The following is a 24,245-nucleotide window of genomic DNA, read 5'->3' as shown; positions in this document are numbered from 1 at the left end:
TCTGCGTCCAATGGATTTATCTGGTCATGCCAAAGCACACAAGAGGTTTTGAGATCTAGTGGGAGAAGCCCACGAGATTTTATTCATTGCCATTACCTGAATCCACTTGCAAGAATAAGGTGGCCATTTTGAATTTGCGGCGATTTGAGCACATTTCTCCCACCCCATCGCCGGTTTTCTCCACTTGGCTAGAGCGCAGGTGGAGAGAGGCCATCGGATTATAAGACCATCGGCCTCGAACACTGATATCGGACATGCAATTTCTTCAAAATCTCATCCCCCTATACCTAAAATACCAGTCAAAATGGAGGGTATGGACCACAGCAGCAGCTCAAGCAGCTGCAAGGTCTCGGTGAGTGCCAAGATCTTCGGAGAATCAAGTGGATTCGCTAACCAAAAACCAGATGATGTTCAATTTTCACACCATTGATGCCTGCTTCCTGTCCACTGGATGGCAGATTAAAAACAATGGCATGTTTGCTGCGACCTGCATTGGCACAATTCTGCTCGTTGTCCTGGTCGAGTTCTGCCGGCGCATTGGTCGGGAATACGACAACTTCCTGACCCGCCAATTTGAGCGCCAAGCCGCACACAGCACATTTGCCAAGAAATTCGAGTCCGCCCGGACAGCCGTGACATTTCGCGCGACGCCGTTGCAGCAGTTGACAAGGTCTGTGATTCATGCAGTCACTTTTGCAGGCGCTTATATCACCATGTTGTTGGCCATGTACTTCAATGTTTATGTGATTATTTGCATTTCCATTGGTGCGGGACTTGGCAAGTTCTTATGTGATTGGATGGTTGTCACGGTGGGAATAGATGACGTCCAGGATGAGACACGGAAATTGGAGGAGACAACGATTTGTTGTGATTAATGATTTGATGTGAACTTTGCAAATGTTTTTTTGGGGGCTCTTCTAGCGTTTTAATAGGAAACAAATTGATTTGTGGGTTTGCTTTGAATCCACTTTTTTCATTTTTTGCACACACACGATACGATGCCTTGGATATTTGATAGAAAAGTGCTCAATCGCGCTCATTTGTTTCCGGGTAAAATTTTCTCTTAAGGCTAATTTCTTGTATTCTATGCTTTGATTTTCCCCCTTTGTTGCTAGTCTTGGACACCTCTGTTGAGTAGCAACTACCAAGATCAATGAATTGTGTCTCAAGAGTTTGACAGAAGGATATTGACAGAAGGATATATCTAACTACAACAAAGAAAGGAAAAAATGAGCAATCTGACTTCTGTTGATTTCCATTTCTTTGGCCATTGTTTTTCCCTTGTGGGCGACAAAGCTAGCTAGAGGAGTTTTAATAGCCTTAATCCCACCCATCTTTGGGACCTATCGTTGTTGGAACAGCTTCCTACTGATTTATTAAGCTCCAAAATCTTAACCTATCGCTGGAAAGTTCGCCTGTGATAGTCAGAAAAAAGGACCTTGGAAGTAACACACATCCCTTCTCATCCCAGATATGAATTCATCCGAAGGTGCACAAGACCTGTTACAGTTCTTTAATGACACCCACAGACAATTTACTACCACTTTGAAGACCCTGATGCACACCCTAAAACATGATGGCTTCACCATGGAGAACTGCTGGGAAGTCTGCGACCAACTCGATCTTCTTGATTCCCTACTAGGCGACATGGAAGAGATTGGCCCGGAGATGGCACTGGAGTCTCCCTATTGTGCCACACTGCGTGAACTACCTAGAGGTTACTTCTTGGGTTATAGATTCCAGTTTGATTGCCTTGGTATTCAGACTGGCTTGGATGACATTCGAGGTATTTTGGCCGAGTGCTTTTACGACGATTGTGCTGAGGTTGCTTGTATTGGATTGGAAAGTCTCTTAGCCAGGCTTCCTTTCTAGTTAATTTTGAATGAATTGAGTCGTGCTTCTGCTTTACTGCGGTAGTTGGAATGTGCAGAGGGTAGAAAACGGTCCAGGCAGAAGTGAACATGATATCAGGCATGTTTGATTAGATTATCCCGTTTTAGTAGAAAATATGTGGTATCCATATAAACGGAATTCTAAGGGATGCATTCTTGCATACTAGTTATTTACTACTTATGTACTAATAACCAACTCGATAAGATATAGAACTCGCAAATTTTAGGTATCTATAACTACTGCCAACCTTTAGGTTATTACCACAATAGCGCATTATCAATCTGCCTAGTGGAAATACCGCAATCATCAACATAGAGAGCTTATGAGTGCTAAGTCTATTCCTTAATGTCAAACCTCAAATATGGCCCCCCTAGGCCATAAATAGGAACCTTGGTTTTTGTTATGGTCTAGTGGAAAAGTACGCTGTATCTCGTTCAACACTTGTCTAAATACCCCTCCAGAGGTAGATACTGAACTCTATAATGAGATAGACGATAAGATCATCCATAAGCAGAATAAGTATAAGGTATATTTCGACCATTTACTAATAAAGTATTCCTTAAGCGAGCTGGCCATGGAAGCGAGCTGGCTACCCTACACAAGCTACTAATTTCAAATACATATAACTCAACCAAAACTACATTAAATTAAATACACTGAAATGATCTATTCTCTGGACATGCATTTCTTTTATGACCCAAATTTTTATATAGCCCGTATGTTGGTAATGCTATCGTTTGGGGCTATTAAGTGTTACGCACTGCCTAACTGGTCACAGTTATGTTGGAGCTTCCCTGATTATACTTGCCTGTGCTGATCCTCCAACGTCAACGATCTGCCTCTCAACCGAGCTGTTGCTGCGCACAGTCTTATTCCAGCCTAAGTCCTTTTGAGGGTATCGAGGAACGATGCCAGGTAGAGCGCCGAGTAGATCTATACCGCAGTATTGGTCTGCTCGTAGGTGTCGTCAAGTGATAATATAGTTAACGAGTCAACGTGGTTCCAAAGGTAAACACAAGTAACAATGTAGGATTGAAGACAAAGAACTAAACTAAGTACATGGAATGGTGCCCTTATATATCTGTCGAGATGTGTGGTGCCACCATGAGATAGGTACAAATGCCTCAATGGTGCCACCTCTGAAACACCAAACGTTTCAGAGTTCTTCGCTTCCTACTCCCTGGGTGACTCCCCTGGAGTCACTGCTGACAGATAGATCTATTGGCTCTTGGTGGCCCATCTGTGTACCCGGTGGGGCACCACTGATTGGTGACGGGTAGGTCCGTAACAAGCCTGCCCCTGACTGTACCTGTCAATGGGAATCTGATCTGTTATGACCTGTTGCTACCAGTCATCTCCTATCATACCGTCCTGCCAGCCCGCACCCTGACAAGCCGTTAGGACTAACTTTAAAGCGCTAATCTTTTAGGAGGCCGTTAAACTATGATTCAATAAAGACTTTAACTTTAAAAATTATACACAGAGGAAGCACCTATATAGAAGTATTTATGTATTCAACCACCGTCACCCATTCACAATTTCTAGGTTATTAAACCGGCCTCTAACCGTAGTATTCACTCCTCGTAATAACCTTCACAGTTACAGTTAATCCTATAGCGAAACCAGTCTTATCAAAGTTATAAATATCGTTAGGGTCAATTCTAAATTAAAGGATCGTCTTTTAAACCATATTAAACTACCCCCTAATAATTTTAGGGTCTTTACATTTCGCACACTCGTAGTTATACCGTTTCGAGAATTGGGAAGAGAGAAGAGGACGCCTTTTAAGAAAGTTCGTAACCCAATTTTCGCCGACCGAAAGAACCGGGGTAGTTCTACGCTGTTTAAGAAGAAGATCCGTCATTTTTCGCACCATAGAGGGCCGGGGGGCTACTTCACGTAGATCCATAGAGAGAATCCACTTTTCAAGAGATTTCTCTTCAATTTAAGTCAATTTAGATCAATTAGCGCGGGTCTCAGCCCGAAAGGTAGTCCCACGAAGGCGCGTCAGGAGGGTTGATTCGGGTACATGAAAACGGCGCGCTGCTTCACGAATAGCGCTGATTTTTTGCTTATTAATAGCCTGGATAGCTAATAAGATCCAATCCTCTTTTTCAATTGAATTTTGATAAGATTGAGTACGAATTGGTGGCATGGTGAGTGGTTAAACTTAGTAAGATCTAATTCCTGGACGCGTTTTGGGTGGGGTGCGCAGCTCGCATGTGAAATACGTTATGGTACTGGTAGGAGAGAAGTAGGTGTGTTGGAAGCATGTGAATATTCACATGCTGCCACATGCTCCTAGGACTTAGTTTCCCATCTTGTAGATAGTTTCTCTCTCTCTCTCTCTTCACGCACAACAGAGATTTTCCAGTTACATCTACACTTCATAGTAGAACTGTATTACATCTCCATCAAGGTGGTTGTTGGTAAGTGGTAAGGTAATGAAACGGTTAAGGCACACGTGAATTGTTAGCGGGGAGCCTCAGGCTCGTGGACCAACTGAGCGGCCAGGGGGCCCCCCTGGTGTGTAGTCACTCCAACCTTTCCCCGCAAGTGGCTAAGTGGGCCCCGAAGTTAATCGTCCACCTAGCCCCACCTGCCTTCGCAGGATTGGGTCCGTTACACCATAGAGCATCTTACAATACGGTATTTTTTCGTGTAGCGCGGCTATTTCAAATGTGCACAGGCACCAACAAACTCTATTTTAATTAACTTTCAACTTTCAACATAGTTAAGAGGAAGAAAAGCATTCACACAGAATTTAAATAAGTGAAGTCCGTTTTAAACGTATTACGAAATAATACATGGAAAAAAGGGAGTTTATTGTTGGTGTCCAAGTACATTTAAACACTCGTTTTCTGATTGATCCTTGAATCCAGCTTGATGAAATGCCACTGATGAGTTTTTGCATCTAACTTTAATATGGCGCGCCCATATAAAAGATACCTAATTTTCAGGAGCCGCGTACTACGAAAAAATTTGTAAGGTACAACAGATCCAATCCAGCTAAGGCAGGTGGGGCTGGGAAGATGTTTATGTTCGGCTTTTCCGAGCGATCATGGAACTATTCCACTTGTGCATAAGATGGTATCGGCATATATACTGACACAGGTGAGCTTTTGATCAGTCTTTTCTCTGACTTTACTCTCAACACCCCTAGAAAGGATTAATTTTAACATTCATGTCACCCTACGGCTACAAAGAACAACACATGTCGTGGGTGAACTAGAGTGTTAAGAGATCAAAATATTTGTTGGCTTCAAGTCATGAAAGCAAAATTTGTTGTTCTTAGGAGTAGTGATATAAAGACAAACCAGAGTAGTCGAACCGGTCCAGGATGACCCAGCTGTCAAAGGGTACGCAGCCCAAAATTTTGACTCTCTTCTTCGATGGATGGAGCGTGAAGCTCGGCCTTTCTAGAAAAGGCTCAGACAAAGGGCATACCTAGATGTAAGAAAAGGAACGGCATCTTAGACTTGCGCTCTAAGTGTGGAGGCATGTAGGTTATTGCCAAGCGCTTACACCTTACCTCCGCACTACTCCTGTCCTGACCAAGGATGAAAATGTATCTACAATCTAAAACATACTATCTTAGGGCAGATAATCTCAAGCCTAAGCCTAGGAAGGGTTGCGGAGAGAGAGATTGAGGTGATACGGTTTCATAGTCCCGGGGGTGTAACCGCCGACTCTTTGCACAACATTCACGTTGAGCTCCTGAATAAGCCATTCGAGGGTCACCTGCAGCTTGTTAACGGGGAATGCGGGATCAAAGGTCCGATACGGAGTCACTATTAATTCGGAAGCACATTCATGGAACGTGAAGCGCAGCCGGAGTGATTCATCTGGTTCACACCACCTGATGCACCCGATTTACAAAGTCTGCGTGCGTTCTTCGGATCAAGGGTTGTGGATCGCTGTTTTCCCATCCTGATCTCGGCACCTTTCAAAAGGTGCGAGAGTATTACCATTGTGGTAGATGCTAAGAGAACATGGTTTGCCAGAGTGGCCTACCTGAAACGCGAAGAAGACGAACAGTGTTTGCCCCAAAAAAATGCCTCTGTTGCTAGTCTGATTGGGGGAATGCCTGGTTTAATCAAGAGTCTGTTGCTCCCATTTTACAGTGCTGGGAGGTCGATCATCATCAGGCGTGTGCTTATTAGGCTGGTCCGCTTGTTGGGCAGCATAATTGTAAGTATCTGCTTACCATTAGACGGATTTTAAGACTATTGTTGGAAGCATGTGAATATTCACATGCTGCCACATGCTCCTAGTACATAGTTTCCCGTCTTGTAAATAGTTTCTCTCTCTCTCTCTTTTCACGCACAACAGAGATTTTCCAGTTACATCTACACTTCATAGTAGAACTGTAATACATCTCAATCAACTATCTTTATTAACAACATTCTAGTTATACTGATTTTTGGATTTTTGGGGCATTCGATTCGGCTACGCGGGGAATGATGCAGTTGTTGCTTGATCTTGGTTTGGTCGATGAAGCTAAAGAGATTACTGAGACTTGAATACGAAGGTGGATCAAGTTGTGAATGTCTACGTTTTTGGGGGATCTAGGGATAGAGATTTACTTAGAGCAGTTAATTATTATTAGTATGCTGTTCATAAGAATTAGATGACAAGGCTACACGTGAGATTGACTGACAATCACTCTTATAACAAAAAAGGTCATGTAAACAATTGTCTCTCCCGTTGTAAAAATTTAAAAACGCTTACAAAAAAAAGTAGAAACACGTTGATGGTGGCTCCTGCAAATCAGAACAGCCTCCTCAAAGATCTTTATTTCAGCAATTCCCACTTAAGACCTTTACTAGCTCATCTCCAAATGGCCAGAGAAAGCCATTGTAACAATGAAACATGTACCTTCAATCCCAACATAGTCCTGAAAATCCCAATCAATATAATGGCACAAGCATTTCTCATAAATCCCCACTTCAAGTTACAGTAATAAACTGACCAAGAGGAAATCAAAAATGACACAAGAAGGTATGTTCACCCAAAACGGCGTCTACATGAACGAGACATGCCACATTCGTGGACCCATATTATGGGTAAACGTCTTCGTTGCGACTCCAGAAAACCGCGAGAAAACGGATGCAGAGCTCATGGATCTCGTGGCTGAGACTATCCACACGAGAATTGCTAAGAAAACAACCCCTTTTAGTGTCTCAATCACCCCCGAGCCCATGCACCACAGAGTCATGGGCTGCCTGTCGTTGCCTGCCAGGGGGAATTATTGGGCATTTACACAATTTCGAGATTTACATCTTGATGGTTTTCTTAGGGATGCTTTGGAATTGGCACTATTTTATCAGGCGGAATGTGAGGCTGGGAATATTCAGATTGATCGGGTGAGACTCTTTCGGGTTTTTCATTTGAGATCGGATACCTCTTAGGTTGTTATTGACCTGGATTGGATTGGTTTTTGATTTGATTTGTTGATTCCTTTTGTTGATACGATGGGTAAGCAGTTTAGACAAAGGATTAATTGCTTTGATCCCGAGAAGCGAAATATTGTAAGCCTTTGTTTCTTACTTCAATATATTCCTTGGCTAGGCTGGCAACAAAGAGCCCATCAACGCTAGGAGCCTATTGATCCCAAGGACTCGTACACTTTGATTTTGAAGCTTGAGAATGAAAGCTTCGAGCGGTTTCTCAAGTTAGTTCTCATAATGAAAACAGAAAACTCGAAAAAAGCGGTTGTTGTCAAAAGATGCTTTGTTACTATAAATGGCCTCAGCAGCTTACTATAATTGGATGCTATCCTGTCTCAGTGTGGCGTTTTTAAGCATCTTCACCTCCAATGCCAAGGTCTAACCAACACTCGGAGAGTGAACACTCAACTCGCCCGTCTGACTTCCTGTTCCACTGCAAGAACAAATGAATTCTCCCTACAGCTGATTCAGTTCTCAAGCTCGCCCCCATTGGAAATAACACAACAAAATATCAATATGTCCACAAAAACTGCATTCAGGACTAGCATAGAGGACCTTCCCATAGCCGACGGTCCGTCAGGAAAAAATGTTGTATGGGCCACAGTGTACTTTGACCCCGACGAGGCCACCTTTACAACCATCTGCGAAATAGGGGCACCTTTGAGAAAAGGCTCCCAGACTCCCAGACTGTCTCTATTCTAATCGCTCAACCCTTCCGGTGACCCTCCCATCATGGCTGGTCCATCCACCCCCGACCGTCCCATGGACGCGCGAAATGCCGAATACACTCGGCCCCCCGACCCCCCCTCCCCTACCAACCTCAACACGCGCGCTGGAAAACGGATGAAAGCACCAAAGGGCCAGCTGCCCCCCGGTCCTCTCCCAAAAGGTGCCAGCGCCATAACCACAACCGTGTCCGCCTCTGCTGCCATCACCGAGCGGCTGGACGCAAAGGCCCGAGAGGCCAAACTCCTGAGGGAGGTCTTTGAGACCTTCGCCAAGACGGTTGACACCTTCGTCGCCTCTTGCAAAGACGACAAGCGACCCATCGCACACCAGATTAGCTCCCAGGTGGTGAATTTCATTTCTACAACCTACTTTGCGAGCACCGATGGCAACGACTTCGTCCCGATCAGGGCCCGAAGCGACCCGGAGACAACCTCCAAAAAACCCACAACCTGGGCGGGGATCGCCCAGACCCCGAAAAACCCTGACATCGAATCTCAGGCAAAGGGTACCCACCGGGTAGCCATATCCAGTAAGGCCGCCCCGACGTCGGCCCGGAGTGGGTCAACCCTCACCTCCCAACAAAGAGACGACCCTCGCATCCTGGTAGTCCTAAAGCAGGAAGACCGCCTTGCTCGCAAGGAACCATATGCGATACGAAAACAACTCGAGAGTGCCCTCAAAGGAGTCACACCTCACACCGACATTCCTAAGATCACCCGCACTGCCACAGGGTGGGCGATCACGCCCGGCCCCCTAGCCCGCCCTAGCCTCATCACTGAACAGGGGCTCAATGCCATCAAGGACGCACTAAACGCCCACAGCGTTAAAGTCCCCCAGAAATGGTACAACTATGCGGTCCCCGGAGTACCCCCCTCGATACAAGCCTGGGACGGCACCCTTATCCAGACCGGCTCTGTGATTGAAGATGAGGTCTTCGCGCAGACGAAGCTTAAGCCAGTCAGCTGCCGTGCCTCGAGGCATGGAGCCAGCCCCACCAACCACAACATCACCTGGGTGATCTCTTTCCTCAGCCCAGTTGCCCCATTCACGCTCTTCAGCTGCAGCAGCGTCGCCAGGGCCATTCTAAAGAAGCCGCAGATCCAACACCATAATCCTGGCTGCCAAAGCTACTGTCACGCAGCCCGGTGCAATCGTACCCCCCGCTGCTCGAACTGCGCAGCCCCAACGAACGAGCATAACGGCCCCTCCGGGGCTAATTGCACTAACCCGGTTAGATGCGCCAACTGTCACGGCCCACGACCTTCAGGGCACACTGACTGCCCAGTCCGCCCTTCTCGCACTGCGAAGGGAACACTTAGCTTCCCCTCCCGAGCTGAGGTTGATAAATTCCGACGATACGGCGACAGATGGTATAGAGATGCCCACTCTACACCTACTCCACCACAAAACGACGACACCTCCCCTACGGCACCCACCAGCAAGAGGAAAGTCCCCCGGGTCGGGGAGGACGGTTTCCAAACTGTCACTAGGCCGTCCAGGAAAGCAGCCTTTAAAGGCAACTTCGCGTGGACGTCGCTTAGGGGAAACAACGAGTCCCCACCTAGCTCCCAAGTCTCTGTCCCGACACAAGAAATGGACGTCGACAACAGCACCCCCGCCTCGTCTGAATGATAGGACACCCTAATAGACTCAGACGCGCGCGGCGCGTACGACCCTCGGTCCCACGGGAGGTCCTAGTCTTCTGGGCCAACGTCCGAAGACAGACGGCGTGTCACACAACCGCCCTCCAACTTGCTTACGAATCCGCATGCGATGTGGTCTGCATCCAGGAGCCCTACGTCTCTGCTCCAACAAAGAAAACGGGACACCCGGCATACGATTGCTACGCCCCGACCGACGAATGGAATAGCTCTGACCCTACCTCCTTCGAATTGGAGAGACCACGAGTTCTTACCTACGTGAGGAAAAACTCCGGCCTCAATGCCCAACAACACCGGTCTAGCCAAGACCGAGACCTCCTCTGGGTCAATGTCAATGGCTTTCTCATACTCAATATCTACCGCCAACCGACCACAGACAAAGTCATTGACTATGTAACCAACCTCGCCCCCCCACAGAACTCCCTAATCGGAGGGGATTTCAACGCTAGGAACGAAGCCTTCGAACCCGGCGTCGCTAACGCTAACCGCGGAGGCGAAATTGCACAGTGGTCAAGCGACAGCGGCCTTGATTTCATCGGAGAACCAGGAGTGCCCACTCACCAGGCGGGACACGTCCTCGATCTCACTTTCTCCAACATACCCTACGCCTCGACAGTCGTCAGGGAAGACCTTGCCACCGGGTCTGACCATGAGTCCCTCGTCACTCGCATCCCGGGTCGCGGCAGGGTCCCCCTCGAACAATACAACTATAGAGTTCCCGAGTCTAAGCTACCAAAACTGTCTTCCCTCATCGGGACTGGGATCCGCTCCCTACCGGACCCAAGCAGCATCGAGACCCATGATCAACTAGACCAGTTCGCGGCGACTCTCACAGCACTTTTCCAGGACGCTATAAAGACAGCCGGGTCCCTGAACCGCACTCATACCTTCACCACCCCGTGGTGGACCTCCGAATGCCAAGCCAAGCGCCAACAGTGGCTAGGCGTAAGACACACGGATCCAGATAAGGCTGACACCGCTAAAAGAGCTTTTCTCTCCTGTGTACGCTCCTCGAAAAGGGCCTACTGGAGGGACCGCATTGACAATATCAAAACGGACTCTGACCTATACAATATCATCAGCTGGCATAAATTGGGCACCGACCTTAAGGCCCCTCCCCTTCTCGTCGATGGCCTCCCTGTGGAGGACACCATGGAAAAGGCGGAGGCCCTACGCCGCGCAGTCCTTGGCCGTTTTAGCCCAGACGACGACCTACCAACGGACCCTATCCCTATCACCACAACCTCCAGCCTTCCATGGCTACAATCTGTCACAATGGAAGAAGTTGAGGCTAACACAATTGGCGTCTCCAGCACGTCGCCTGGCTCAGATAGGATAACTGTGCGCCTACTCAAAGCCTGCTGGGAACACCTCAAAGACATAGTCCTCTCTCTGTTTAACCGATGCCTCGCCCTCTGCCACATCCCCCTGGCCTGGAAGGTCGCGGAGGTGGCTATGATACCCAAGGTCGGCAAGAAGGATAAGTCCTCCGTGCGCTCCTGGAGACCGATCGCCCTCCTATCCTGTCTCTCTAAGGGACTAGAACGAATCATCGCGAAAAGAATTGCCTGGACTGCCCTCACCCACGGCGTCCTCAGCCCCCAGCATGCGGGGGCTCTACCCAAACTTTCCGCCACAGACCTAGTCGCCTCCTTCACCCACGATGCCGAAATGGCACTCTCACAGAACAAGCAAGTCACCCTAGTCACGATGGACGTCCAGGGTGCATTCGATGCCCTCCTCCGGAGACGACTTCTCAAGCGCATGGGCGAGCAGGGCTGGCCACGAGAACTGCTACTTCTTGTGGACAGCTTTCTCACCGGACGCAAAGCCCGCGTCCGGCTAGAAGGCTCAACCACCCCTGAGTACGACGTGGTCTGCGGAACCCCCCAAGGCTCCCCATTATCACCAGTACTATATATGCTCTACCTAGCCGAACTCCTCAATATGGACCAAACGCTCCGTTTTGGGTATGCCGACGACCTAGCTCTATACCGAGCCTCCCACGATCTCACCCAGAATGTCAGACTCCTCGCTAAGGACGTTCAGAGCATTCTTGCCTGGGGAGAATATAATAAAGTGGCCTTCGCCCCCGAGAAACTAGAGATGATCCATATCACTAGACATCGAGGGGATGAGTCCCCTTCAATTGTAGTCAACGACCGGCTCACCATCGACCCCGTTCAGGCCAGGAAACCAGGATACACACCCACTCTCCGCTGGCTGGGAGTCTTTTTCGATAGAAAGCTCACATGGAGAAGCCACATTCTCGCCCGGGCGGGCAAGGCACGCGCTGTCGCACAACATATCCGCAATCTGGCCCGCACGACCTGCGGCCCGCCCGCGAGCTCACTTCGCAAAGCAGTCATCACCTGTGTTATACCCTCCCTAACGTTCGGAACTGAGGCCTGGTATGGCGGCCGGAATAGGCCCGCAAAACAGGCTAGCAAGGGCACCGTCAGCGCCCGTGTTGGCTAGCATATCAATGTCATCGAGTCGACCCTGGCACTCGCCATCCGCGGCGTCCTCCCTGTATGGCGCACCACACCAACTCCCTCGCTCTTTAGGGATGCGGGAATCCCGTCTGGATACGCCACACTTGAAGAGGCGAAACTACGGTTCGCTCTAAGGCTTAACACCATCCACAAAGGTCACACCCTTGTCCGTCGCATTCGACCCCCGATGATCACCCGAGGCCGCGGCACCGGCACCCGCCAACCGGCAAAGACAATTATCCAGAGACTTGGGAGCATCCTCCCGGAAGTCCCAAGACCGACCCTCTCCCCCCTGCACTACTCACCGGGCTGCAGAATAGATCCTACAGGGGGTATAGATAAGGCGACCGCGTCTAAAGCTTTCCAAGTCTGGCAGGAATCACTCCCACCCACAGATATCTGTGTCTTCTCAGATGGCTCCGAGCAGTGGCAGGAGGGCATCAAGTACGTAGGCTATGGCTTCGTACTTCTGGTAAACGGCACCCAAATCGACACTGGCGCTGGCGCTATCAACTCACGCTCTCATGTTTTCGACGCCGAAGCAATCGGAGCCTGGCGAGGGCTCGAACGGGCAATCGCGGTAGCTCCGCCTAGGTCGAAAATCTGGCTCTGTATTGATAGCACATCCGTTATCTGGTGTATTGGGGGGAATGCGTCTAACTCCTCGCAATGGGCATTTTTAGCCTGCCACCGGGCTATGGAACAGCACAATATCAGTCTCCGATGGGCCCCTGGGCACACTGGGATCGAAGGGAACGAAGCTGCTGACAACTTAGCCGGTGAAGGCGCGCTACGCGGTAGTGCTATAGGGATGGAAGCCGAACCCACGATTAGCGGGATCCGATCCATCTTCCGGGAACTTCGGAACGAGGCTCGCTTGCGCTGGTGGGACACGGTCTCTCAAAAACTCTCCCAGTGGTACCGACGCTGGTCAGACACCTACGAGATTGATTCACTGCCGGAACTCGAACTCCGACGACCAGCGCTCCACCGCTGGCTTGCCCTCCGCTCGTCGCATGGCGACTTCGACTGGTACCACCGCAAGTTCAACCACGAAGACGCCAAACTCGACTGCTCATGCGGCCGCCGAAAGTCACCAGAGCACCTCGCTCTCTGCCACAAAACCCAGAGGTCTTTCCGACACTGGCCAAAACGCCCCCCGACACCTCCAACCGACAGGACAGAGGCAGTCGCCTACCTTCGCAGCCTGGACCCCAAGCAGTTTGTTGAACTACTGGAGCTCACAAGCTTCTACTCGCGGGTCTGCACGAGGTAACTCCTTCATTTGTTTCCTCAACAAAGTCTTTTGGCACCCGCCAATCACCACACACCTGGACCCCCCGGGACCCTCACCCCCATGATGGCCGGCTCACACGTCGGAGACAGCTGTCATCAACTGGCTACTCAGCCCTCGCATTTACGAATGCATGAACTGCAATCTGTGGAGAAAGATCTTTGTATTATAGAAACCATAGCACTGCACGTCCCAATACCCCATGGGAGGTCGCAGGAGCAAGCTTTCGCTTGCTCCCTGCCGGACGTTAAATATATCTACCTACCTACCTACCTACCTACCCCGACGAGGCCAGGCTACCCGATCTAGAATTGGTCCGCCTTATGATGTACCGCGTCGTGAACCGACAGATTAGAGTCGACGAGTTCCCTAGGCACCACAGATACTCTCATTGTTTATCAATTTGAGTTGCTGGAAGACTCCCCGACGAGGATGCTGTTCATCATGTTTACACCGTTGGGCCCTCAATGTGAACTGTCGACCTAAGACAATGGTGATTTCCATCAGACTGCCGGACCATCATCTAAGCATTCTTGATATTTCACTGTTTCTCAGCTACGAACGACAAGAAAACATTCCAGGCTGGAATGCGACTTTCAGACATCAGGTTATAAAGCCAAAAACATTAAATGACTCCCTTGAACCAGCCGTGCTCAAGTGCTTGCCTTGCAGTGATCCGCTTCGTCGGATCCAAATTCGTCATCTTGCCCACCAGGTCCCTAAGGCCTTGCTGAATGTAAGTCCAAGATTTGAAAGGCTGTTCTAGGATTTGCAAAGTTGAAGTTGCTGGCAATGGCAATCAAGCGCTTGTGGAAGGGATTCTCTTCATTATCTCTTACATCCCAGTAGGCAAATCAGGCCGCTACTCCTGGTGGATTACATAAGGCCATTAACCCGCTAGGCCAAAAGATCACTAGGACAAACAGAACATTTGTTTGTCATTGCAACGGCATATCGATTAGGCCCTAACATCCGTTGGGGACCACAGCCCTAGTGGTGACGATCGCGTGATCCCGCTTACGCGACCCTCCAAAAGCTCACAACTGCCCTCTTGAACCGGAATACCTACTCTAGTCCTTAGAAATCTCATGACGGAAAAAGAAAAATTCCTATCTTCAGCCCGGCCTCAAAGATGGCCTTGGAGACCTATCATCTGGATGGTAGCAGCCGCGGGGACAGTGGGCCTAGTGGGGTTCGATAAATTTCCATTCCCAGCACAGCGCTGGGTTTTCCAGAACGATGCTCAAGTCCCAGACTCACCCTATGGACTGTTTCCACAAGAGGGCGATCCATTCCAGTTCATTCCCTGCACTGATGCCAGTCGTCCACCGCCGTTGGATGACCCAAATCCGCGGCAATCATGGGCCACCCTCTTCGACGTCAATCCTAATCATTGGAATTGGGGAAGCACAGGCCGGGGCATCTACCTGTGTGGATATTTAGATCTCCCACTCGACTATCACAACTCTTCCGACCATCGCATAGTCCGAATTGCAGTTACCAAGTTCCAGGTCGCTGGTTTGGCTCATGGGACCAGTATGTTACCCAAGAGTTACAAGAGTGAGCGCACTATCATCATAAACCCTGGAGGCCCGGGAGGAAGCGGCACATCGTTCCTTTGGGAGACCGCGGAGGAGATGACCAATCGCTTCAGTGACGGACAGCTCGATGTTCTAGGGTGGGACCCCCGCGGTGTTAATTTCTCCCTTCCGGCTGCGGCATGTTTCCCCCAAGACAAGTTCAGCGACCGGTGGTCACTCCTAGCACTGCGATATCGCGAAGAAGCGCCAAAGGCCCAACTGGAGGCTACGGATGCCATGAACAACGCCACATTGTTTGCTTGCCAGCAACGGCTGGGAGACTTTGGTCGCTTCGTCAGCACAGCGTCGGTGGCACGCGACCTAGACGAGATCCGAAAAGCACTCCAAGAAGAAGAAGTCACCGGATACCTGGTTAGCTATGGTACGGGGATTGGTCAGACCTATGTCAACATGTTTCCCACCCGAGCGGGTCGCATGATTCTCGATGGCACGGAATATGTCAGGGATCATCGTCTGCTGGGTGGCTTTGGCTGGACTGCTCTCGACAATGCGACAGATGCATGGCGCGACGGCTTCTTAGGAGAGTGTATAAACGCTGGTCCAAAGTGGTGTGCATTGGCCAAGCCCGTTCCTAGCCAGAATGGCCCAGTCACACTTGCACAGCTGGAAGCACGTATGACTCAGCTATTTGAGTCGCTCAAAGCTCGCCCACGATCTGCGTACACAGAATCAGCCGGTCCCTCTTTGATCACGTACTCAGCGCTCGTGGAGAGGGTTCTCTATCGCGCTATGTATAGACCAGAGGACTGGCCGGGTACAGCACAAATGCTCTATGAGCTCGAAGCAGGAAACGCGACTCTAGCAGCCAACTCCCTAGATCTCTCGTGGAGCGACCATTCCGCGAAGCCGTTATATCCCTATTTCACATCTTCCAGTGAACTCGAACTTCTCGTGATCTGTTCCGATATGTATGATGCGCCTCTTCCCGACGGACTTGACTGGTGGGATCAGTTGTGGGAGAAAATGTCCGCCCAGAGCTGGATAGCAGGCAACTCTCGCTTCTTTGCAGTTCTACCTTGTCGATATTATAATACCTACTGGAACCGTCCTTCAGAGGTGTATCGCGGTGATCTCAACAACACTCTCAAAACCCCCTCACTGCTTATCGCTTCTCCGTATGACCCTGCAACCCCGTTGCGCAATGGAAGAAGGCTCTTAGCGGAGATGGGCCAAAATGCCCGGCTGGTTGTTAATCATGCTTATGGGCACAGCTCAAGACGTGATGTGTCGGACTGCACGGATAAAGTGGCTAAAGCTTACATTCTACATGGCACTCTTCCTAGAGAACAGGAAATCCAGTGCTATGCCAATGAAAAGCCTTATTTTCATGGTCTTGTTGGCGACGAATGAACAGGGCTTGAGCAAAACTTTTTTAATGTTTTGACCAGCTTTTTATTTCAGCCAATAGATATTTCGTTATGAACAACTGCATTTGGTTATCAGGAGATAAAGCCTAAAGAGCCTTTTTGGACTGTGCATTTTCCAACAGTGTGTGGCACAAGGTCGTGTTGTCGAAGCAACCCTTCGACACTTGTACACCAAGTCATGGACCTTCGAAAATCTTCGTCAATTTCATCTATTCAGAGCAAATTAAATGATAAACACATTTAAATCCAACCCAAAAATTGAATGTGAAATTCCAGATTTCTCGATGTAGACGCACATGTAGAGGCGTGGCTCAAGTGTTGCAAGGATCTTCCTCAGCCACACCCCTAACACCAACCCCTTCATAACCAGATCTTGACCAAAACACGCATGCGATTGTTGTATACTCGGCTGCATCTTTCAATTACAAAGCTCTACAGGAGAGATTCATTCAGCCTCTCACATGCTCCCATCACTGCAGCGATATTTACCCCGCCTAGGAAGAAGATGGAAACCCCTTGACTTTTCCAACCCAAACTTTGTTCGAAAACCGGGAAGTGAAAAGATCGAAGAGGAATCCATTCTAGATTATGTTGCTTCTCAATTTTATCCTACACGAATAGGGGAGATCATTAAGGGCCGATACCAAGTTGTCGTCGGCAAACTAGGATTTGGAACGACCTCAACGGCGTGGCTTGCACGGGACATAGAGTAAGGATTCATTTGTGATCCTTCAAATTTTGTTTAATATCTCTATGCTCAGACTAAAATTATAGCGCCCGGCGTCATGTTGATGATGATGATGATGATGATGAATTCATTGACCCGATTTAGCTCGCTTTACATACATGCTGCTATGCGGGGGTTGCGTCCCAGAGCCCGCTCCCGACGATAAATGGTGGTGCATTCCCAGTATGCAGATCCACCCTGTGAGCAGGACTCGATTTCTCGAGGTCCTGCCACCTGAAAAGTAAGGCCACAAACCGGCCGGCGTAATGCAAACAAGACAAAAGAAATGTAAAGAAAGTCAATCCATCTGCCCGGTGTAGATGGTTTCCCGTAGTCCCCGCGGGCGCAGAGTGTCCCCTTCTTTCTCTGCAATGCACCTTCCACTTCTTCACTTCTCTACCTCCACTTCTTCATCCAGCTCCCCGAGTCACCGAGTCCCTGTATCCCCAGGACTGCCAGGTCTACTTGCTGCATCACTCCGGCAGGTCGAACACGAATAGGTTCGGGTCATGGCGCCATGCTTCTTCGTCTTCATCGGCAGCGTGCGTTGTTCTCCATGTGCGTTGGTGTGAGGTGACCTCGGCGGACCTGGCGCCCGGCCACTGTGATGTGTTCCCTGTTTCTCCAACATTCGCAGTGTCTTGGGTTGGTTTCGGTTTTGAATCCTCCTCCCCCTGCTCCTTACCCATGGCGACCGAGTCCACTGACTGAAACTGTCCCAAGAGTCCCGATGCGATCATGAACTTCGCCACGATCGGCGCTGCCTTCACTTCTGTCAACATTGCTTGTTCTCCAAGCGTTGTCGACACCCCCTCCATAAACAATTCCTCCACCATCTCCGACCGCAGTTCCTTCAGAAGCGGGCACTCCAGCAAGACATGCTTCACACTCTGGTTTCCCAGGTCACATTGACAGCGCGGTGAGTCGCTTCGCTTGATTTTGGACAGATATTCAGCAAGTCCGATGATACCTGTGCGGAGTTGGATCAAAACTGATGTTGTCGCTTTCCGCAGGCCCTTCCAATAAGTCAAATTTGACTTGCTTGGCACCTCGATCATCCTCCTCGTCCTCCTCGCTGTCCTCTTTGATCCTCCCTTTGTCCATGCCTTCTCCCACGCGATCGTCGATTCTCGCTTCACACTCTTGCTCGCTGCGGCGGCAAGCCGGATAGATCGGTTGTGGTTGACATTGGTGTTGACATTGGTGTTGTCATTGGTGTTGGCATTGGTGTTGGCATTGGCATTGGTATCATGAATGTTGGTCTCGGTGGTGGTAGCTGCTTCTTTTGCATACATGTCTGCAGCCTCATTCCCCGGAATGCCTTCATGTGCGGGGACCCAGCGTAGTTCCACCTGGATTTTATCATTGCACCATTCCAACAGCCGGAGACATCCTTCAAGATATACCTGGCCAGATGGCATTCGTGGGTTTTGGATGGCTCTGAGCGTCGCCTGGTTATCTGTAAAGATGACCACTCCACTCTTAGCCAGACAGTCCCGCCATTCGTTGTCATCATTGAACCTTTCTTTGATGACTTCCAATGCCATCTCGATAGCACGTAGCTCGGCAGCGTACACAGTGGCGTCGTCGTCGGTCCCCATATTACACAGCCTGGCTTCATTCCGCCTGTATGGGTATGCCGGGTACACTGCGGCCCCAATGCCGCCTTGATACCCGCTCCCATCGGTATAGAGCCTTGCTGGTGCATAGAGTTGTTCGGTGGTTCGCTTGTGTGTGTTTATTGCTCGCTCTCTCTCCTCAATGTATACCCTTGGTGGCTTGGTCCATGGTGCCTGGATGTATGCCTTCCTGCTCTCCCAAGTACTCGCCAATGGCCCCAAGGGTGTAGTGAGGCAGCCACCCTTCTTCCAGGTTTGGGCCTCCATCGGTGTATACCCCCCCCTTTGCTTTTGCATGTGTCCTCTCTCCACTAGCATTGTTTTCGGCACTGCGTATGCCGGGCCTGTACGTATACGAATAGCAGCCAACTGGACTAGCCGGTCAAGCTGCTGCTGCATAGGTAGCAAATGCAGTTCAATATCCAGTGCCTCCCTAGCAGTTGTTTTGAAGGCACCGCTCATTAAACAGGCTGCCCTTGACTGGATGTTTGCAAATTGTTTCACGTAGCTTCGTTCTCTTAGTGTGCTGGTCAGCGGTGAGTGCCAGGCAGCTGCTCCGAAGAGCATCTGTGGGATCATCACTGCTTGGTAGATAGCACGCATAGCGGAGAGAGATGCTCCCCATGTGGAGCCAGTCAGTCCTCTTAGTGCTTGTAAACTGACGCCGGCCTTAGCAAGCATTTGCTGCCGGTGGTGCTGGAAAGTTAACCCTGGGTCTAGCCAGACCCCGAGGTACCGCTCCGCTGTTGTGGTGGCCTGTACTGTGGTGCCCTGCAGTACTAGTGGTGTGTGCTCTTCCCCCCCAGATTCCGGGTTAACGAAGTGGATAAGGGCATACTTCTTAGGATCGAACACCGAGGCATGCCTAGCTGCCCAGGCGTCGGCATATTGGCATGCCTTTTGCAGCTTTGAGATGGTTTCATGCTCATCCTTCCCGATGACAATGAAGGCAACGTCGTCTACCCATCCACTTGTCTTCACACCCTCACAGCCCTCTACCAGATCTGCATTGTAGATTAGGTAAAGGATTGGAGAGAGAGGTGACCCCTGTGGGATACCAGTTGGTGTTGGGATACTCTCTGACACCCCTTCTGGTATACGGATTCTAGTACTTCGGGATGTAAGGAATGCTTTCACCCAAGGTGCGAGCTGACCGAGTCCCCTTTTGCGGAGGTTGTAGAGTAACCTTTCGTGAGAAACGTTATCGTACGCTCCGGATACATCAAGTAGTAGCATGCTTGCTATCTTGCCTTTCCCCCAAGCTCTTCGTATCCGGCCGATGATCGACTGGATAGCATGGTCGACTGAGATTCCCTTCCTCCCGCCGAAATGGGTATCCGGAAGCAATTTGTATGTTTCCACTGCGTAGCTAATTCGTCGGGCAACCACTGCCTCGAGGAACTTGCCGAGTGTATTAAGAAGCGCAACTGGCCGGTATGACTTCGCAAGCTGGTAGTCACGCTTACCAGCCTTACGTAGTACCACTGTAATCGATTTCTGGAAGTGTGTTGGGTTGGTACCAAGCCGTATGCACGCGTTGTAAATTCGAGAGATGGTGTCGAGTACTGTCGGTATCTCAATAAGCTTATGCCATAGGGAGTTCGGAAGGCCGTCCTCTCCTGGCGCTTTGTCTGGTGGCGATGCTTTGACTGCCTGTTTGATCTCTTGGTGTGTGATCTCTGGGAAGCGGATTGGCCCTCGATTGATCTCCGTCGGATCATGGTTGATCACCTTCGAATCGATGTCAGAGAGATCTGCCGGTGGCGGTACTGGGAAGAAAGCTTGCTGGAAAGCAGCTGCTTTCTCTTCGACTGTCTCGGCTAGTCCCCCTGGTATCTTGATTGACGGCGTGACCCCCTGGTCATATGCCCCCTGCCGATTTCTTGCCCATTTGCTCATCCTCCACATACCGCCAGGACCCTCCTCGATAACCTCCTGTACCTTACGGCGGTGGTATCGACGGAGCGCGATCTTGATCAGCCGGGTCTTCCGGTTTCGTGCTGCTTTGTATAGCTCTTTGTCGTAAGGGTCCCCTGTCCGTTCGTGTCGACGGCGGAGCTGTCGAACTTCTTTGACTGCTTCCTGACACTCTGGTGTGAAGCTGGGATTTGCCCACTGCGAAGGGATCGCCCATGGTGTAGAGATATCGACTGCGTCGTTGATGATTTGGATGAATGCTTGGCACTCAGCCTCCACATCGTCGGCTGTTGTGAGGTTTTGGGGGTTGGTGGTGGTATTGGTGGTGGTGGTATTATTCGTGTTGGTGGTGGTGTTGGTGAGTTGTCGCTCGATGAATTCTATCAGCTTCTTGTCGTCTGTGGCCTTCCAGTTTCTCCTCTTTGGTGGTTCGTATGGCGGGGTACCGATGTCGATTGTTGTCACTACTGGGTAGTGATCCGACCCATGATCGGTACCGACCTGGCATTCAACCACCCTCTCTGCTAGTGTGTTACTGACAAAGGTGAGATCTAGGACCGATGCCTGCTCGTTTCTTCGCCATGTCGGTGATCCAGTCTCTGTCGTCAGTGACAGATTATGAATCCCCGCGATATCTAAAAGTCTCTCTGCTGCTGCGGTCGCTTTCGCTTTGGAACCTATTCCACTCCACGTTGGGTGGTGTAGGTTCATGTCCCCGATCAGGATATGTTCTGCGTATGGTCTCTGGGCAAGCTCTCTATTGAGCTTTTCCACCGTTTCACCATCGTCGTTGTTATATATGTTATGCATAAAGAGGTCTGTCCACCCATCTAGATGGTTCCTCCGCAGTTTCAGCAGCTGGTATCCTTTCGACACCGTCTTGCATGACCAGGAACCTGGATCGATCCGTTTCGACACGAACAGACAGACCCTGGCTCGTTCACCTTCCAACTCCTTCGGGAAGACTAGTTGGTGGGTGGCCTTGTTTGGGTAGTGGGTTGTTGTTGATTGAGAGTTGATCCAGGGTTCCTGAACCGCAATCACATCCGCTTTCTGGACTGCTTTGTCTGACAGAAATGAGGCCATGACTGGATGGGCGTTGTGTGCATTGTATTGAATTATTTGGAAGTAATTCATTGAGATGTGGTGGTGTTGTTGGTGTCTGTTCCTGGATCATCACTGTGCTCCGACGCATCATGGAACTCCTCTTCCGCATCTTCGTCGATTTCAGCAACTTTGTGTCGTACCAGTTGGTATCGCCGAGTCGTTCGGGGTTGTTCATCCATAACGTAGTCCTCCGCCATATCATCAGCTGGTGCTGTCATCCTCCTCTTCTTATATGACGTCTGGAGCTGTTTCTCCGGATCTGTCATGAACTGCATAGTCTCTTGGTTCTGTGACCTCAAAGAGCGAGCCGACTGGCTTACTGCTGAGGCAGTTTCAGCGAGCTCCTCTGGTATGATAGGTAGATCGTCATCCTCCGACGTTCTCGATCTAGTTCGCATCACATGGCTGGGCTCCTTTCTTCGTTGGGGCTTCTCCACCCCAACCTTTGTATACATCCTCCGAATTTCTTTTGTCGGATGCGATGCGTTCTCTGTCGGATGAGGTGCGTTCTCTGTCGGATGCGATGCGATCACCGTCCGATTCGATGTAGGTGCTGCCCGATATATCGTCGTGCGCTGTGCAGTTTGCTGCGGCGCGTGGATTGGGGTATCGAGTCCCTGTTGGGACTGGGAGGTAGTGGTACTACCCTTCGTAGTCTCCCTTTGCCGGAAGTGGAGTGGCACACGATGGAATAGAGGGCTGTTAGCCAGTGCTAGTCTTGCCCCTTCTTTCGCTGCTGTTCTTACTTCGCATGCGTCGCTCGTTGGCCTATGGCCTCCGCCACAATTGGCGCATTTCACTTCGACGTCCCCTTGCTTAGCACACTCCCAGGTCGGGTGTTGCTTCGCACAGTGGCCGCACTGGTATTCGTTTAGACACTGTGAGTGTACACGTCCTGGTTTCTGACATTTCAGGCATAATTTCGAACGGCCTTCTCGGCAGAAGCGGGTAGTCTGGTGCACTTGGTGCTGCCAGAGCGTACCCTGCGTGATCGCCTGGTTTGCAACCACCGGGTCGGTGAATTCAATGATGATAGAGCCTTCACGACGCTTGCCAGGTTTTACTAGCCAGCCAAGGTGGAGGATTTCAACCTGGGTATCACCCCATGAGTGGCTGTTTTGGCGTACCAGCTCCTTCGCCATCCCCGCCATCGACTCCTGTGTCAACAGCATCGTCTTCGTATCGATACCGCGCGCTACTACCCCCCATGTCGGCTTCCTAACATGTGCTGCTGGGCCGAATGATTTCAACCAGCCGTCAGCATGCTTTCGTAGCAACTCCGCACCGGAAGCGCTATTCGCCGTCATCTTCACATCCCCAGAGGGGAGAACCTTCGCCGCTAAGAAGTGGCAGCCACCACCAAGGGGGGCACTGGCTTTCCTCCGGGCGGCTTGCTCCCGTGTCCTCTCAGCCTGCTCGACGATCTCCCTTGGTGTCCGCCGGCGGAGGGTTTCGCGGGTGTCGCTGTCACGAATCTTGACGATAATCTCTCGATCTTCGCGGAGCTCAGCTGGCGAAACTCCGATCGAGGATGATCCATTGCTTGTCGGGAGAGATGGGGGGGGGCCGGAGCCGGTCCCTTGTCCCCATTTCTGGAGCCGTGCCCAGAAGGCTGCCGAGTCGTTCGAATTGCTTGTTTGTGTGGACGGTGTCGTTGCTGTTGCTTTGATCGCCGTCGTAGCTTTTTCGATGCTATCCATACGCTGGTCGAGTCGGTTGAGTGCCTGTTGCACCTTTTCCATGACCTGAACCTGCGGTTTGTCCCCCTTCAGGGAGTTCAGTGCGTATTGCTCGACGGATTTCACAAAGTTGATAATATATATCTCACCTCTTCCGTCATTTTCCATTGTGTTCAGCACCTCTCTAGCACTCTGAGCGAGCTCCTCCATGGTACTAAAGTGGTTCCGTGGTTTCTTGGGGGGTGCCTTTGAAAACTCTGTTTCAGGGGGCGAATTTGGTTTTCTTCCACCACCGGCGACAGCCATCCTTCAATTCCTATAAAATAGGATCAAAAGATAGAGCCGGAAGTTAGAAAGAATTTGAACTAATTTTGAGAGCCTGTAGGCCCTTGGTTGGCGAGATAGAACAAAAATTGAATCTGGGCAAAAAGAGTTGTTTTTCCCGGCGTCATGTTACTTTCAAAATCTTCACTAATTCCATGTCCATGGGACAGCAATTGGATGGCGAGCTTAACATGTTCAAACGCATGGAGAAAGGCTCAAAACACTGCCATGGCCATCATTATTTCAGAAATTTGCTAGGCTCTTTTGAGATTGACAAATCTTCAGCTAAGCACGTATGCCTCGTGTATCCTCCCTTATGGGTAAGCGTTTAGGGAGTTTCTTTGCCGCAACCCGGTAGGGAGACTTCCTCCGCCTATTCTAG

General features: G+C 50.2%; 6 protein-coding genes across 6 annotated transcripts; 4 read left to right on the top strand and 2 right to left on the bottom strand.

The window, feature by feature from the left end:
• Positions 1-304: 304 nt before the first annotated feature.
• Pdw03_1490 (Ctr copper transporter) lies at positions 305-875 on the top strand (the record flags this gene model as incomplete). Its single annotated transcript, XM_014679540.1, has 2 exons — positions 305-352; positions 405-875. 2 exons carry the CDS (start codon positions 305-307, stop codon positions 873-875), a joined length of 519 nt encoding a protein of 172 aa, XP_014535026.1.
• A 7,200-nt stretch (positions 876-8,075) lies between these two features.
• On the top strand, positions 8,076-12,211 carry Pdw03_1489 (reverse transcriptase domain protein; the record flags this gene model as incomplete). The annotated part of the gene is made up of 3 exons (XM_066099922.1): positions 8,076-9,604; positions 9,727-11,017; positions 11,753-12,211. 3 exons carry the CDS (start codon positions 8,076-8,078, stop codon positions 12,209-12,211), a joined length of 3,279 nt encoding a protein of 1,092 aa, XP_065957649.1.
• An 828-nt stretch (positions 12,212-13,039) lies between these two features.
• Positions 13,040-13,504, top strand: Pdw03_1488 (putative RNA-directed DNA polymerase from transposon X-element; the record flags this gene model as incomplete). Its single annotated transcript, XM_066099921.1, has 1 exon — positions 13,040-13,504. The coding sequence occupies one exon, from the start codon at positions 13,040-13,042 to the stop codon at positions 13,502-13,504; it is 465 nt and encodes a 154-aa protein (XP_065957648.1).
• A 1,175-nt stretch (positions 13,505-14,679) lies between these two features.
• Positions 14,680-16,473, top strand: Pdw03_1487 (Peptidase S33 tripeptidyl aminopeptidase-like, C-terminal; the record flags this gene model as incomplete). Its single annotated transcript, XM_014679542.1, has 1 exon — positions 14,680-16,473. The coding sequence occupies one exon, from the start codon at positions 14,680-14,682 to the stop codon at positions 16,471-16,473; it is 1,794 nt and encodes a 597-aa protein (XP_014535028.1).
• Positions 16,474-17,690: 1,217 nt separating this feature from the next.
• Pdw03_1486 (Aldehyde dehydrogenase (AldH12), putative) lies at positions 17,691-17,999 on the bottom strand (the record flags this gene model as incomplete). The annotated part of the gene is made up of 1 exon (XM_066099920.1): positions 17,691-17,999. One exon carries the CDS (start codon positions 17,997-17,999, stop codon positions 17,691-17,693), a length of 309 nt encoding a protein of 102 aa, XP_065957647.1.
• Positions 18,000-21,886: 3,887 nt separating this feature from the next.
• On the bottom strand, positions 21,887-23,845 carry Pdw03_1485 (Reverse transcriptase, putative; the record flags this gene model as incomplete). The annotated part of the gene is made up of 1 exon (XM_066099919.1): positions 21,887-23,845. One exon carries the CDS (start codon positions 23,843-23,845, stop codon positions 21,887-21,889), a length of 1,959 nt encoding a protein of 652 aa, XP_065957646.1.
• Positions 23,846-24,245: the final 400 nt, after the last annotated feature.

Source organism: Penicillium digitatum, chromosome 5, assembly GCF_016767815.1.
Source record: "Penicillium digitatum chromosome 5, complete sequence".
In the NCBI taxonomy this organism is placed as follows: Eukaryota; Fungi; Ascomycota; class Eurotiomycetes; order Eurotiales; family Aspergillaceae; genus Penicillium; species Penicillium digitatum.
This window is presented reverse-complemented; position numbering and strand designations above follow the sequence as displayed.